General features: G+C 34.2%; 1 protein-coding gene across 2 annotated transcripts in view; it reads left to right on the forward strand.

Annotated features, from left to right (window-relative positions):
• The window catches only part of LOC133058534 (UDP-glucuronosyltransferase 2C1-like), a 45,746-nt gene that overhangs the window by 4,405 nt on the left and 27,624 nt on the right, over positions 1–13,717 (forward strand). Inside the window, exons 1-3 of one of the 2 annotated variants that reach the window (XM_061145237.1) lie at positions 4,020–4,757; positions 10,799–10,947; positions 12,489–12,620. In XM_061145237.1, coding sequence (XP_061001220.1) covers positions 4,037–4,757; positions 10,799–10,947; positions 12,489–12,620 — 1,002 coding nt within the window. In that variant the 5' untranslated portion in view covers positions 4,020–4,036. Of the gene's footprint in view, positions 1–4,019; positions 4,758–10,798; positions 10,948–12,488; positions 12,621–13,717 lie in introns of those variants that run through there. The other variant, XM_061145238.1, reaches the window with a different exon arrangement.

A 13,717-nucleotide genomic window follows, 5' to 3' on the forward strand; every position in this document is an offset into this window, starting at 1 on the left:
TTTGGAAAAATCAGCATTGGCAACAGGACTCAAAAAGATCTGTTTTCATTCCTTTCCAAAGAAAGGCAATGCCAAAGAATGCTCAAACTAAGGAAAATTGTACTCATCTCACATGCTAGCAAAGTAATGCTGAATATTCTCAAAGCCAGGCTGCAACACTGTGGATATTCAAGCTGGATTTAGAAAAGGCCAAGGAACCAGAGATCAAATTGCCAACATCTGCTGGATCATAGAAAAATTGAGAGCTCCAGAAAAACGTCAAGTACTGCTTTATTGAAATGTCAAAAACTTGACTGTGTGGATTACAAAATAATGGAAAAATTCTTCAAGAGATGGGAATACCGGACCACCTTACCTGACTCCTGCAAAGCTTGTATGGAGGTCAGAAGAAACAATAAGAACTGGAAATGGAACAACAGGCTGGTTCCAAATAGGGAAAGGAGTTCATCAAGGCTGTATATCCTCTCCCTGCTTATTTAAATTATATGCAGAGTACATCATGAAAAATGCCAGGATGGATGAAGCACAAGCTGGAATCTAGATTGCCAAGAGAACTACCAATAACCTCAGATATGCACATGACACCACCCTTATGGCAGAAAGTGAAGAAGAACACCAGAGCGACTTGATGAAGGTGAAAAAGGAGAGTGAAAAATTGGTTTAACACAACATTCAAAAAGTGAAAATCATGGCATCCAGTCCCATCACTTCATGGGAAAAAATGGGAAACAGTGGAAACAGTGAGAGACTTTATTTTCTTCGGCTCCAAAATCACTGCAGATAATGACTGCAGCCATGAAATTAAAAGACCCTTACACTTTGGAAGAAAAGCCTAGACAGCATATTAAAAAGCAGAGATATTACTTAGGCAACAAAGGTCCATATAGTCAAAGCTGTGGTTTGACCAGTAGTTTTATAGTGATGCAACAGTTGGACCATAAAGAAGGCTGGTCATGGAAGAATTGATGCTTTTGAACTGTGGTGTTGGAGAAACATCTTGAGAGTCCCTTAGACTGCAAGGAGATCAAATCAGTCAATCCTAAAGGAAATCAACCCTGAGTATTCATTGGAATGATTAATGCTGAAGCTGCAACTCCAATAATTTGGCCACTTGATGTAAAGAGTTTACTCTTTGGAAAAGATTGAGGGCAGGAGAAGTAGGAGGTGACAGAGGATGAGATGGCTGATTGGCATTAGTGACCCAGTGGACATGTGTTTGAGCAAAGTCTAGGACATAGGGAAGGACATGAGACCTGGTATGCTGCAGTTCATGGGGTTGCAAGGAGTCAGACTTGACAGCTCAACTGAAAAACAGCATCACCTCACACCATTCAGAATGGCTATCATCAAAAAATCTACAAGAAATAAATGCTAGAGAGAGAATAAAGAAAAGGGAGCCCTCTTGCCCTGTTGATTGGAATGTAAATTGATACGGAGACTATGGAGAGCAATATACATGTTCCTTAAAATACTAAAAATAGAATACTATAAGATGAGGATATACTCTAAGAAAACCATATGTGAAAAAGATATATGCACCTCAAATGTCATTGCAGCACTATTTATTAATACAATAGCCAGGGCATAGAAGCAACTTAAATGCCCATCAACAGATGAATGGATAAAGAAGGTATGGTACATATATACAATGGAATATTACTCAACCACAAAAAGAAGTGTAACTGGATAATTTGTAGAGAAGTGAATTGACCTGGAGTATGTCTCAGAGTGAAGTAATACAGAGAAAAAATAAATATCATATACTAATACATATATGTGGAATTAAAAAAAAAAAAGGTACAGATTAATCTATTTGCAGGCCAGGGGTGGAGATGCAGACATAGAGAATAGACATGTGAACTTGGGAGGGGGGATGAATTGGGAGATTAGGTTTGACTTATATACCCTAGCATGTGTATAACAGATAAATAGTGGGAACCTGTTGTATAGTGTAGGGAGGTCAGTTTGGTGGTCTGCAGTGACTTAGATGGTAGGATGGGAGTTCACAAAGATGTCCAAGAAGGAGAGTAATATATATGCATATAGCTGATTCATTTTATTGTACAACAGAAACTAACACAATAATATAAAACAACTATACACCAATAAAAATTTTGGAAAAGAAATAAAACTATCACTGTTTATGGAAAATATGATACTATATATAGAAAATCTTAAAGATGTTATGCAAAGCTACTAGATCTTAGGAATGAATTTGTTAAATAAACAAGATACAGAATTAACTCATAGAAATTTGCTGCATTTCTATACACCAGCAATGAATGATCAGAAAGAAATCAAAGAAAAAAATCCCATTACCATTTCATCAAAAAGAATAAAATATCTAGGAATAATCCTACCAAGGAAGCAAAAGACTTGTGCTCTGAACAGGATAAGACACTGATGAAATAAATCAAAGATGACACAATCAGATGGAAAGAATTGGAAGAATCAATATTATCAAAATTACTATAGTACTCAAGGCAATCTACGGAGTCAATGCAATCCCTTCCAACCTAGCAAGCATATTTTTCATAATCTAGAACAATTTAAAAAAAAAAATGTGCATACAGAAAAGTCCCTGAATGGTCAAAGCATTTTGAAAAAGAAAAACAGAGATGGAGGAATAAGATGACTCCCTGACTTCAGGCTTTACTACAAAGCTACAGAATCAAGACATTATGGTACTGAGACATAGATCAATGAAACAGGATAGAAAGTCCAGAAATAAACTAACAGACCTATTGCTAATTAATCTATGACAAAGGAACAAAACTACAATGGAGAACAGACTGGCTATTCAATAAGTGGCACTGGGAAAACAGGATAAATACATGTAAAGGAATGAAAGAAGAACATTATTTGACATCATACAAAAAAATTAACTTAACATGGATTGAAGACCAATGTAAGATGGAACAGCAAAACATTCTCTGAATAAATTGCAATGATACCTTTTTTTGATCTATTTCTTAGAGTAATGGAAATGAAAACAAATCTAACAAATGGGATCAAATTAAACTCAAAAGCTGTTGCACAGCAAAGCAGAACATAAGCAAAATGGGAAGGCAACCCTCAGAGCGGGAGGAAATATTTGCAAATGAATAAACTGATAAAGGATTAATCTCCAAAATATTGCAGCAGCACAGATAAACCTGGAGATTATCATATTAAGTGAATAAGGAATACAGAGAAAGACAACTATCACTTTGCTTACATATGCAATCTAAAAAGATGATACAAATGAACTTATTTACAAAACAAAAATAGACTAACACAGCATAAAACAAACTTATGGTTGGAAAAGAGGCCAGGTAGGGTGAGCAATAAATTGGGAGTTGGGATTAGCAGATATAGGCCATTATATTTAAAATAGATGAACTAACAAGAACTTACCATATGGCACAGGAAATTCTGCTCAATATTCTGTAGCAATGTAAATGTGAAAAGAAGTTTAAAAAGAATAAAATATGTATATATATATATATGTATATATATGTATATATATATATACGTGTGTGTATATGTGTGACACTAACACATTACTAATCAAATATAATCCAATATAAAATTAAAAATAAAAATAAATCTCTCTGCCTTAACATCTCTTAAAGTATGCATATTTCTGGCATTAAGTATTGATCTCTTCCAAACCTACAATATCTAGAAGAGTTATCAGTTAAAGAAACACTACAGAGATCTTCCTGTTCAAATGAGCATTCAAATAAAACAAACAAACAAAAAATTAAAAAACTTTAGCGTTAACAGAGTATGCAATCACATAATGCTGGATTTTCTAGCTTTACTTAGAAATCATTATGGAACTCTGTTTAAACCTGAGCATATATCTCCTAACTCAGTGTATTGAGTTTTTTTTTTTTTTTTCCATCAAAGCAGTTGCTTTTCATTTTAATCCATAATACAAAGTACACACTTCAAAGTTCAGCCCAACCTACTATAAATCCGAAGAGAGATCTTCGGATTGTGTTTCATGCATTTGGTTTAAGCCCAGATTTAATTCAAGCAGGAGTTAACCATGAAGACTATGAAAGGCTTCTGCATGCTTTTCATGCTGTATCTATGTCTCCTTGACTCTGGAAGGACGGGCAAAGTTCTTGTATGGCCTGTGGATTTTAGTCACTGGATTAATTTACAAGTGATTCTAGAAGAACTTCACCTTCGTGGGCATGAGATAACTGTCCTGGTACCTTCACAAAATCTTCTGATTGATCATACCAAGATTCCCTACCATGTGGAGATCCTCCCGCTTTCAATAACTGAAGAAACTTTCATGGAAGAGCTCAATACCATTCTCTATGAAGCTACGTTTGAACTGTCAAAACTCTCATGGTGGGAAATGCAAAGAAAACTGGCATACATTGGCAGAAAATTTTTATTAACAAACAAAAGAGTGTGTGACAGTGCTGTCACTAACAAGGAGTTACTCAGCAGGCTACAGGCAGCCAAGTTCGATGTCTGTATTGCCGATCCTTTAAGTTTTGGTGGGGAACTGGTCGCTGAACTTCTGAATATTCCATTGATATACACTTTTCGATTTTTCTTTGGGAATGTCATTGAAAGACTGTGTGCTGGGCTTCCTATGCCTTCTTCATACGTTCCTGGTGTCACATCAAGACTGACAGACAAGATGACTTTTATACAGAGGCTGGAGAACTGGTTACTGTATACAGTGAGTGACATGCTATATACATATTATGTATTTCCAGAATGGGATGAATATTACAGCAAAATTTTAGGTAAGAGAAATGTGTATATAATAAGTATTCTTATAGCCTATAAAAATGTAAGTATTTATCTGACTGTATGAAAACTTACAAAACGTATTTTAGGTGAAGAAGATCCAAGCACCTGTGGTTACACTGTTTTGAATTTAAGAAATAAAAGCACTCTTGTTTTGGTTTTGTGTTATGTGATTGAATACTGATAACATTCCCACCTCCAGGGGATCTTCCCAGCCCAGAGATTGAACCCGGGTTTCCCCAAATCTGACAGTGTGCTTAATTTCCATAAACCTGGACTACTTCTCTGAGTTTTGCTTCTGTCTTTTCACAGTCTGTTTTCTTTCTGATTAACTTGCTCTTCCTAAGGCTTTATATTTATATCTTGTGAAGGAATGGTTAATTGGTGGCCAGGTTTGTAATGCACTGAGCATGAAACTAGAAAATAAATAATGTGGTTTGGTTCCATCTGCTCTTGTCTTCTAAAGTGTAAATATATATATATATATATATATATATATATATATATATATTTCTTTTTTCTAAAGGACCATGTTTCCAGATTTTGTAAATCACCTCAGTGTTTTGCTTCTGTTTTTTTTTTTTTTTTTTAAAAAAAAAAAAAACTCTTCATTCTGCTAGTAGGAAGGAAATAAACTAGAACTGGCTTATCAAAATCCAGTTAGGTAAGTATCTCTCTTTGGACCAGAACATGCAGTATTACATGAACATATCTTAGGGAGAAGGACATTTGCGGGTTTTTTCTGTTTGAATTCTGGGGTAATTGTTTGTTCTGATAAAATATTTTACAGATAGAGGGGACGTGTTGTTCTATTTAAAATTGCATTAGAGGTGAACTAGTGACTTTTAACCCTGAGCTCAAAGTTTTTCTCTACTCTGATTTGATCATACCAATGTTCCCAATAATGTGGAGATTCTCCAGCTTTCAGTAACTGAAGAAACTTTCATGGAAGAATTCATGAAAGTCCATTCACCCCTTCTTTCATTCCTTTTGAATAATTTATTTTTTATTATTTTTATGTGATTATATGATTATGTTAAATAAATTTTGCATAAGAGGTAAATTACCTTTGAGGAAGCAGTATCATTTTTACATTATTTAGTTAGATTTTTTTTAAGGTATTACTAACATGTAACATTCAGAAAACTAAGATCATGGCATCCAGTCCCATCACTTCACGGCAAATAGATGGGGAAACAGAGGAATCAGTGGCTGACTTTATTTTGGGGGGCTCCAAAATCACTGCAGATGGTGATTGCAGCCATGAAATTAAAAGATGCTTACTCCTTGGAAGGAAAGTTATGACCAACTTAGACAGCATATTAAAAAGCAGAGACATTATTTTGCCAACAAAGGTCCATCTAGTCGAGGCTATGGTTTTTCCAGTAGTCATGTATGGATGTGAGAGTTGGACTATAGAGAAAGCTGAGTGCAGAAGAATTGATGCTTTTGAACTGTGGTTTTGGAGAAGACTCTTGAGAGTCCCTTGGCCTGCAAGGAGATCCAACCAGTCCATCCTAAAGGAAATCAGTCCTGGGTGTTCATTGGAAGGACTGATATTGAAGCTGAAACTCCAATATTTTGGCCACCTGATGGGAAGAGCTGACTCATTTGAAAAGACCCTGGTGTTGGGAAAGATTGAGGGCAGGAGGAGAAGGGACGACAAAGGGTGAGATGGTTAGATGGCATCACCGACTCAATGGACATGAGTTTGGGTAAACTCCGGGAGTTGGTGATGGACAGGGAGGCCTGGCATGCTGCGGTTCATAGGGTCACAAAGAGTCAGACACGACTGTGTGAATGAACTTAACTGAATTGAACATTGTATTAGTTTCAGATGGTACAAAAAATTAATCAAGAATCAACTTAAGAAAGAAATGGAAAATTTTACTTGAGCCAGTCTGAAGGTTGTAACCCTGGAGAAAGTGTCAGGAAGACCTGAGGAATGTTCTGCACATTAGAAGTCAAAGCAGTGTTATATAAGTTTTTGAGGAAAAGAAAAAATACATGAAAGAGTCATCCATTCAAGCAATATATTGCCAGTTTATGTTGGCCTAAAAAGTGAGTAGTGGGTCATTGTGACCCCTTAAGGGATTAAGAAAGGAATGTCACCTCCTAAGTCATTACCTTGCTGGGGCCTGGAGGAAATTGCTTTTTTGTAGAGTAAACTTTCCTGTGTCTTCTATGGTGATCTATTAATACAAATGCAGAAGTACATTGCATGCTAAAACGAGGGGTGTTGGACACTGACTCAAGTGGCAGAGAAATTTTTATACAAAATTTTTCTTGCTCTGCCTTAAAATAATTTTGTTTCATCACATATATACAATATAATGATAAGATATTTCTACATATTGTGAAATAATTACAATAACTCTAGCTAATATCCATCAGTACACATAGTTACAAATGGGTTTTTATCTGAGAACTCATAAGATCTACTTTCTTAGCACAATACAGTATTAGTAACTATAGTCTCCACGCTGTAAATTACACCTCTAGATTACTTACTTTAGAACTGGAACTTTGTACCATTTGACCACTACCTGTTGTGACCATGCTACAACCCTAGTATCTGGCAACCACCAATTTTCTCAATGTCTATAGTTTGTTTTAGTTTTAGTTTTGTTTTCTTTTGGATTCCACATATAAGTGATATATTTCCCTGTCTTACTTCACTTAACATGATATCCTCAAGGTCCATCCATGTTGAGGCAAGTGGCAAGTTTTCCTTGTTTCTCGTGATTTAATAATATTCCACTCTATCTGTAACAATATTTTCTTTATCCATTCATGTATTTATAAACACTTAGATTGTTTCCATAATTTTGGCTATTGTAAATAGTGCAGCAATGAGCTTAAGAGTGCAATGATCTGTTTGTTTTTTTTTCCTATTTTCCTACCCGTAAGTGGAATTTCTGGATCATATGGTAAAATCAAATAAAATCAATTTGTTTTTAAATTTTAAGGAACCTCCATAACATTTTCCTTATTGGCTATACCGATTTACATTTGCACTAATAGTGTAAATTCGTCTCTCTTCACTACCTCCTCACCAGCATTGTCTCTTATCATTTTGATGATAGCCATCATAAAGGTATGAGATGTTAATTCCTTGTAGTTTTGCTTTGAATTTTCTTGGTCACTAGTAATGTTGAGCACCATTTCAGATTCTTGTTGACTATCTGAATATTTTCTTCCAATAAATGTTTATCCAGTTCCTCAGCTAACTTTTTAAAATTTAATTATTTGATTTTGTGCTATTAAATTGCGTGAGTTCCTTCTATATTTTAGGTGGTAACACCTACACAGGCATATGGTTTGCAAATATTTTCTCTATTTTCATTGGCTGCCTTCTTATTTTGTTGATCATTTCTTTTTCTGTGCAGTGTGCAGAACTTTCTAATTGGAAGCAGTTCCACTTTTCATCTTTAATTTTTCATTTAATTTTGTTACTTATAGTTTAGGTGTTACATTTTAAATTCACTGCCATGATGAGTGTCAAGAACTATTTCCCATTTATTTTCCTTGAGGAATTTTATGGTTTTAGGTCTTATATTTAAGTCTTTAATCCATTTTAATATAATTTTGTAGTGGAGTAAGATCAGGGTCTAGCTTTTCTCCTTTGTATGCAAATATCCATTTTTTCAGCAAGAATTATTTAAAAGACTATCTTCTTTCATCGAATATTTTTGGCTCCCTTGTGAAATATTAGTTGAATATGTATGTATGAACTTATTTTGGGACTTTTACTTCTGCTCCAGTGGACTAAGTGACTCCTTTTAGCTGTATCATTTTGATTACTATAGCTTTATAACATTCTTTAAAATCAGATTGTGTGATCAGCTTTGTTTTTCTTTCTCAGGATTGATTTGTCTATTTGGAACTTTTTCATTTTCATATGAATTTTTTTTTTATTATTTTCCTTGTTACTAATTTTAACAGATGTATCTCTAATATCCTATCATTACTAAAAGTTGTGTTTATTCCCCACAACTTAAAAATATTGTAGTTGTGATCTCTTATTTTATATAGCCACTTCCTTTTTCCTTTTTTGGGTATCTATTCAATATCTCTTCTGGGAAATTATTCAACAACTCTGAAGCAACATGACTGCTTCCAGTGAACTATGCCACTTGGCAATATGTAATATGTTCAAAAAAGCATATGACCTAATCAGTGTTGACATGTTATACTGAAACCTCTGGGTATTTTGTGACAGAAACAGGTGCTTATATCTGTAGACTTGGCCCTATAAAATATGGGCAGAAACCATCACACATTCATGTTCAGAGTTCAAGCTACAAGAGGCAATACTGAGAAGGATAATTTAAAATCTCATCAAGGTGACATTTTCTGAGTCATGGTTTAATCCTTGATTGATCTACAACTAGATTGAGCTGGTTTACTTCTGGTCCCAGCAGACTGACACTCAGTTTAGGAAAATCTTTTCTCCTGTTAGAGTATTACTCTATCCCTAATTCTTCCATAGTTCTTAGCAACTTAGAATATTCTTTGGTGGAATATATCAAAAATCTGAGAAGAAGAATTAAATACTTGGTAAATAGAAGAAATGCATTTCTTTTACTTATATATGTTAAAATGCTACACGATATAGATGCAATTTGGCTACTCAGAATTTAAAATCATCATTATACAATGTATTCCAAGTATACTTTACAAATTTTAAAAGTATAGCTCATAATTTATAAAACTTTTTATTTAAACATGTCATAGATATGTTCAAATAATTGATGAATAAACCAGAAAGATAGCATTCATTTCAAAAAATTGAGAAACTATTTATAAACCTCTTGGGGGATAAAGGAATTTTAGGATAAGAGCACTAGGTTAGACACAAAAATGGTCCAAGAAAATCCTATAGGGCAATAAAATCATAATTTGGGAAACGATATTTTCTACCAGACAGAAATATGCCAGTTAACAATTCATTTTAATGTATTTTAACTCAAAAGTTAGAGAAAATTAAAAAACAAGCAACCTAAAGTGTGTACACATTTTCATAAAGAAATGATATTGTAATCACCAAAGTCAAGTCCCTCATTTACTGAGATTTGCCTTGATCTCTTATGAAGATAGACCTTCCTAGGAGTTCAAAATCCCTTATATGTTTCTAATAAAAACCTTAGCACACTTAGAACATCAAGAAGAATATTCAAAAAGCCATGTAGTGAGAAACCAGATAGCTATGGTTTCCTCCTATCGGTGACACAGAGCACATCTTTCAAAAGGCACCACAATTCTGGGTAAGGTTCGGTATACAGCAGTAGATGCATAGAATTCAGAGATGAAACTAAGGAAGATGATTCAATTCAGGGTCACTAATTTAAGTTCTTATTCTGTAACTATTCACTTGGTTTCCAATTCAGTTCAACGGAACCCTTTTGTGCTGTTTGTTAACTAAATATGTCAAAATAGCAAATATTTCACCACCAGATTATTGTGCAATGCAGTATCTTTACCAAAGAGGATGCAATCTTGCAAAGTAAGAACTTTCCTTTACCATAGCAAAGGAAACAATCACTTTAAGAATTGTACTAAAAATACTCAGGATGTAATTTGTTGTGACAGCACACTTGAAAATAGTAGAAAAAAGAAGGATAAAACACAAGTTGATTTTCAACATAGTCAGAGACTTTTTGGGATATGAGGATGAGATAAACTGAAATTCCAGAAGGTGTGACTCTACCACAGAAGGCTGAGGATCACTGCCTAAGTTTCTTGTACTTACTAGAAGCACATGAGTGGGTTCAGGCTTACCTCAAGAAGACTCCATTGACAGAGAGAAAGTAACAGGCTTTTGGTTTTGCTCCATACTTATATCTGTTTTCTTATTCATATTCTGACTATTATGTCCTCTTCAGGGTAAAAGGCCAATTGATATATAAGCTGGGTTGCAAAGGCTCAGTATTGGTCTTCAAGAATTTACTTAGAAAATTGGGTGGAGAAATATCTCCCATTTACCATATCAGATTGTTTTCCCTCTATTATCCTTTATTTATTTTTTTTTTTTCAGGAAAACCTACCACAATATGTGAGATTATGGGGAAAGCTGACATGTGGTTGTTTCGAAGTTACTGGGATTTTGAATTTCCTCAGCCTTATTTACCTAATACTGAATTTGTTGGAGGACTGCACTGCAAGCCTGCAAAGCCCCTACCTAAGGTAATTAAACATGCTTATTATTTTCCTATAGGAGTATTTATCTCTTAAATGATTTCTAGTTAATTATTATTAAGATTTGATCTACAAACTGAGAATACAGAATAGAATTTAATGGTCATTATTTTCTTAGACTATACACTACAGTCAGAAAGTGAATACCTTTATTTTGGATTATGTATTATTATCTGATTGAAGTAGTTCTCAATATTTTTTTTTTCTTGTTCAAAGTCCATTCACTATTCATGAAAATCTATTTTAAATAAATTCTAAAATATTTTCTATTATCTCAAGAATACCATGCTATAATTGAAAATAAACTTAAAGGTAATATTATATTTTAAGTCAAATCATCTGTAAATATAGTATAATGGGTAATTTTATGTATTAACTTCCCTAGCTAGGTACTCAGCTATTTAGTTAAACATTTTTCTGGAAGTTACTGAGAGGCTATTTTCAGATGACATTAACTTTTAAATATGTGAACCTTGAGTAAACAAATTACTCTTCATTATGTGGATAAGCCTCATCCTATTAGTTGAAGATGTGAATACAACAAAAGACTGAATTCTGCCAGTAGGTAGCCTTCAGACTTGAATTACAGTAGTGGCTCTTCTCTGAGTCTCCAGCCTAATGGGCTGTTCTGCACATTAAACTTGCCAGCCTCCATAAACATGTGAGAAATACCTGAAACTAAATCTCTTACCTGGCTTTCCATTTTACGTCTCACATAGTTTTTCTTGTCTTATTTAATTAACTTAGTTTTACTAATATTTAAATACAGGATGAAAGGATTTCTTTTTATTTCAGTATGATTGAATATGCAGTTTTTATTTTTAACTCAAAATTAGATATTTCTACCATATTCCTATAATCTTCAGAGTATGTTTTATAGGTATTTCTGCATTACTTGTCTGGTCAGGAGTTACTTGGCTACTTCATTCCAGATTGTGTTTGTGGAAGCTTATATAAAAATCAAATATAGCCAAAATAAAAGAAAATCGAAAGTTAGAAAACAGGGAAAAGTAAATATACCAAAATTGTGTCACTGTGCTGACCATGATTCAACAGAAAAATGAAAGATAATCTTATCAGCGTCTAAGGCTAAATATAAAGTGCAGCACCAGAACTATTTAGCCTAAAGGTAGAAATTTGCTCTGCCACCCACTGCTATGTAGGCTTGGACAAATTACTTAACCTTATTGAGAGATGTAAATGTATACATATCTCATAAAATTACCATATGCCTAAGCTAAATGATACATGTAAAGAGTTCAGCAAGTGGCAGAAGATAACAGGCAGTCAATAATTTGTAAACACAAACATGCATGCACACACATACCTGAAATATGTTTTACTAAATGAGTCTTTAGTAAAAAGAAATTTTAATTTGTCTAATAAATGATTTCAGGTCATCTATGATACAGTGAAATCATTAACATGTGAAAATACAGAATTGTCCTAATAATTCAGACATGTTGAAAAAAGTGTGACATCTATTATAACTATAAGCTTTTATACTACAAAGGCTGTTTTCTTCATAGGAATTCGAAGAGTTTGTTCAAAGCTCTGGAAAAGATGGAATTGTGGTGTTTACTCTGGGGTCAATGATCAAAAACCTCTCAGAAGAAAAGTCTAATATAATTGCATCAGCCCTTGCCCAGATTCCACAAAAGGTCAGGTAAAATTTTTTTCAGGGACAGTTATTTTAAAACCTCTATAAAAGTATACTTTTAAGACGTAGGAAAGGCTATTGATATTGGTAATGTCAATTTAAGTGAACTCTAAAGAAAAAGTATAAATGTTAAAAGGGGATATTTGATTGCTACCTTGCTTTAAAACTGGCATTATTCACAGGAAAATCTATTGCAGTATTTTCCTTAAATAATGAGCTAAAACTTAATCCTTTGCTATTGCTAAATGATCAGTCAGCTTTGTGCATGGGTTTTAAGGCATCCATGTAATCTAACTTTTTTTTTTTTTTGCTGTTCTTATATTTTCTTTAAATCTGAAGCATATAAATAAGTTACAAATAACATGACAGACAATACAGGAAAAGATAATGAAAATGATAGGCTTGATTCACAGAATGTCTTGGGACTATATTTCCTCATGATTAATTTTTTTTATTGTGAGCCCTTGTTGTTAGCTTCTAAAAATAATCCTAAATAAAGAGTCTTCTAATAATCCTTGAAAATGAATCCTAAAAATAATCCTAAATAGTAATTCTAAATAATGATTCTTTTTTTTTTAATCTATTGATTTTTTAATTGAAGGATAATTGCTTTACAGAATTTTGCTGTGTTCTGTCAAACTTCCACATGAATCAGCCATAGGTATACATATGTTGCTTCCCTCTTGAACCTCCCTCCCATGTCCTTCCCCATTATACTTCTCTGGTTGATACAGAGCCCCCGCTTGAGTTCACTAAGACATACAGCAAATTCTCACTGGCTATCGATTTTACAGCCTTCCCTAATAGCTTACCTGGTTAAGAATCTGCCTGCAAGGCAGGAGACCCCAGTTGGATTCCTGGGTCTGAAATATCCTCTGGAGAAGGGATAGGCTACCCACTCAAGTATTCTTGGGCTTCCCTTGTGGCTCAGCTCATAAAGAATCCCCCCTGCAGTGCAGGAGACCTGGGTATAATCTCTGGGTTGGGAAGATTCCCTGGAGAAGGGAAAGGCCACCCATTCCAGTATTCTGGCCTGGAGAATTCCATGGACTATATCCAACGGGTTGCAAAGAGTCAGACACAACTGATCAACTTTCA

This window comes from Dama dama, chromosome 6 (genome assembly GCF_033118175.1).
Source record: "Dama dama isolate Ldn47 chromosome 6, ASM3311817v1, whole genome shotgun sequence".
Lineage (NCBI taxonomy): Eukaryota > Metazoa > Chordata > Mammalia > Artiodactyla > Cervidae > Dama > Dama dama.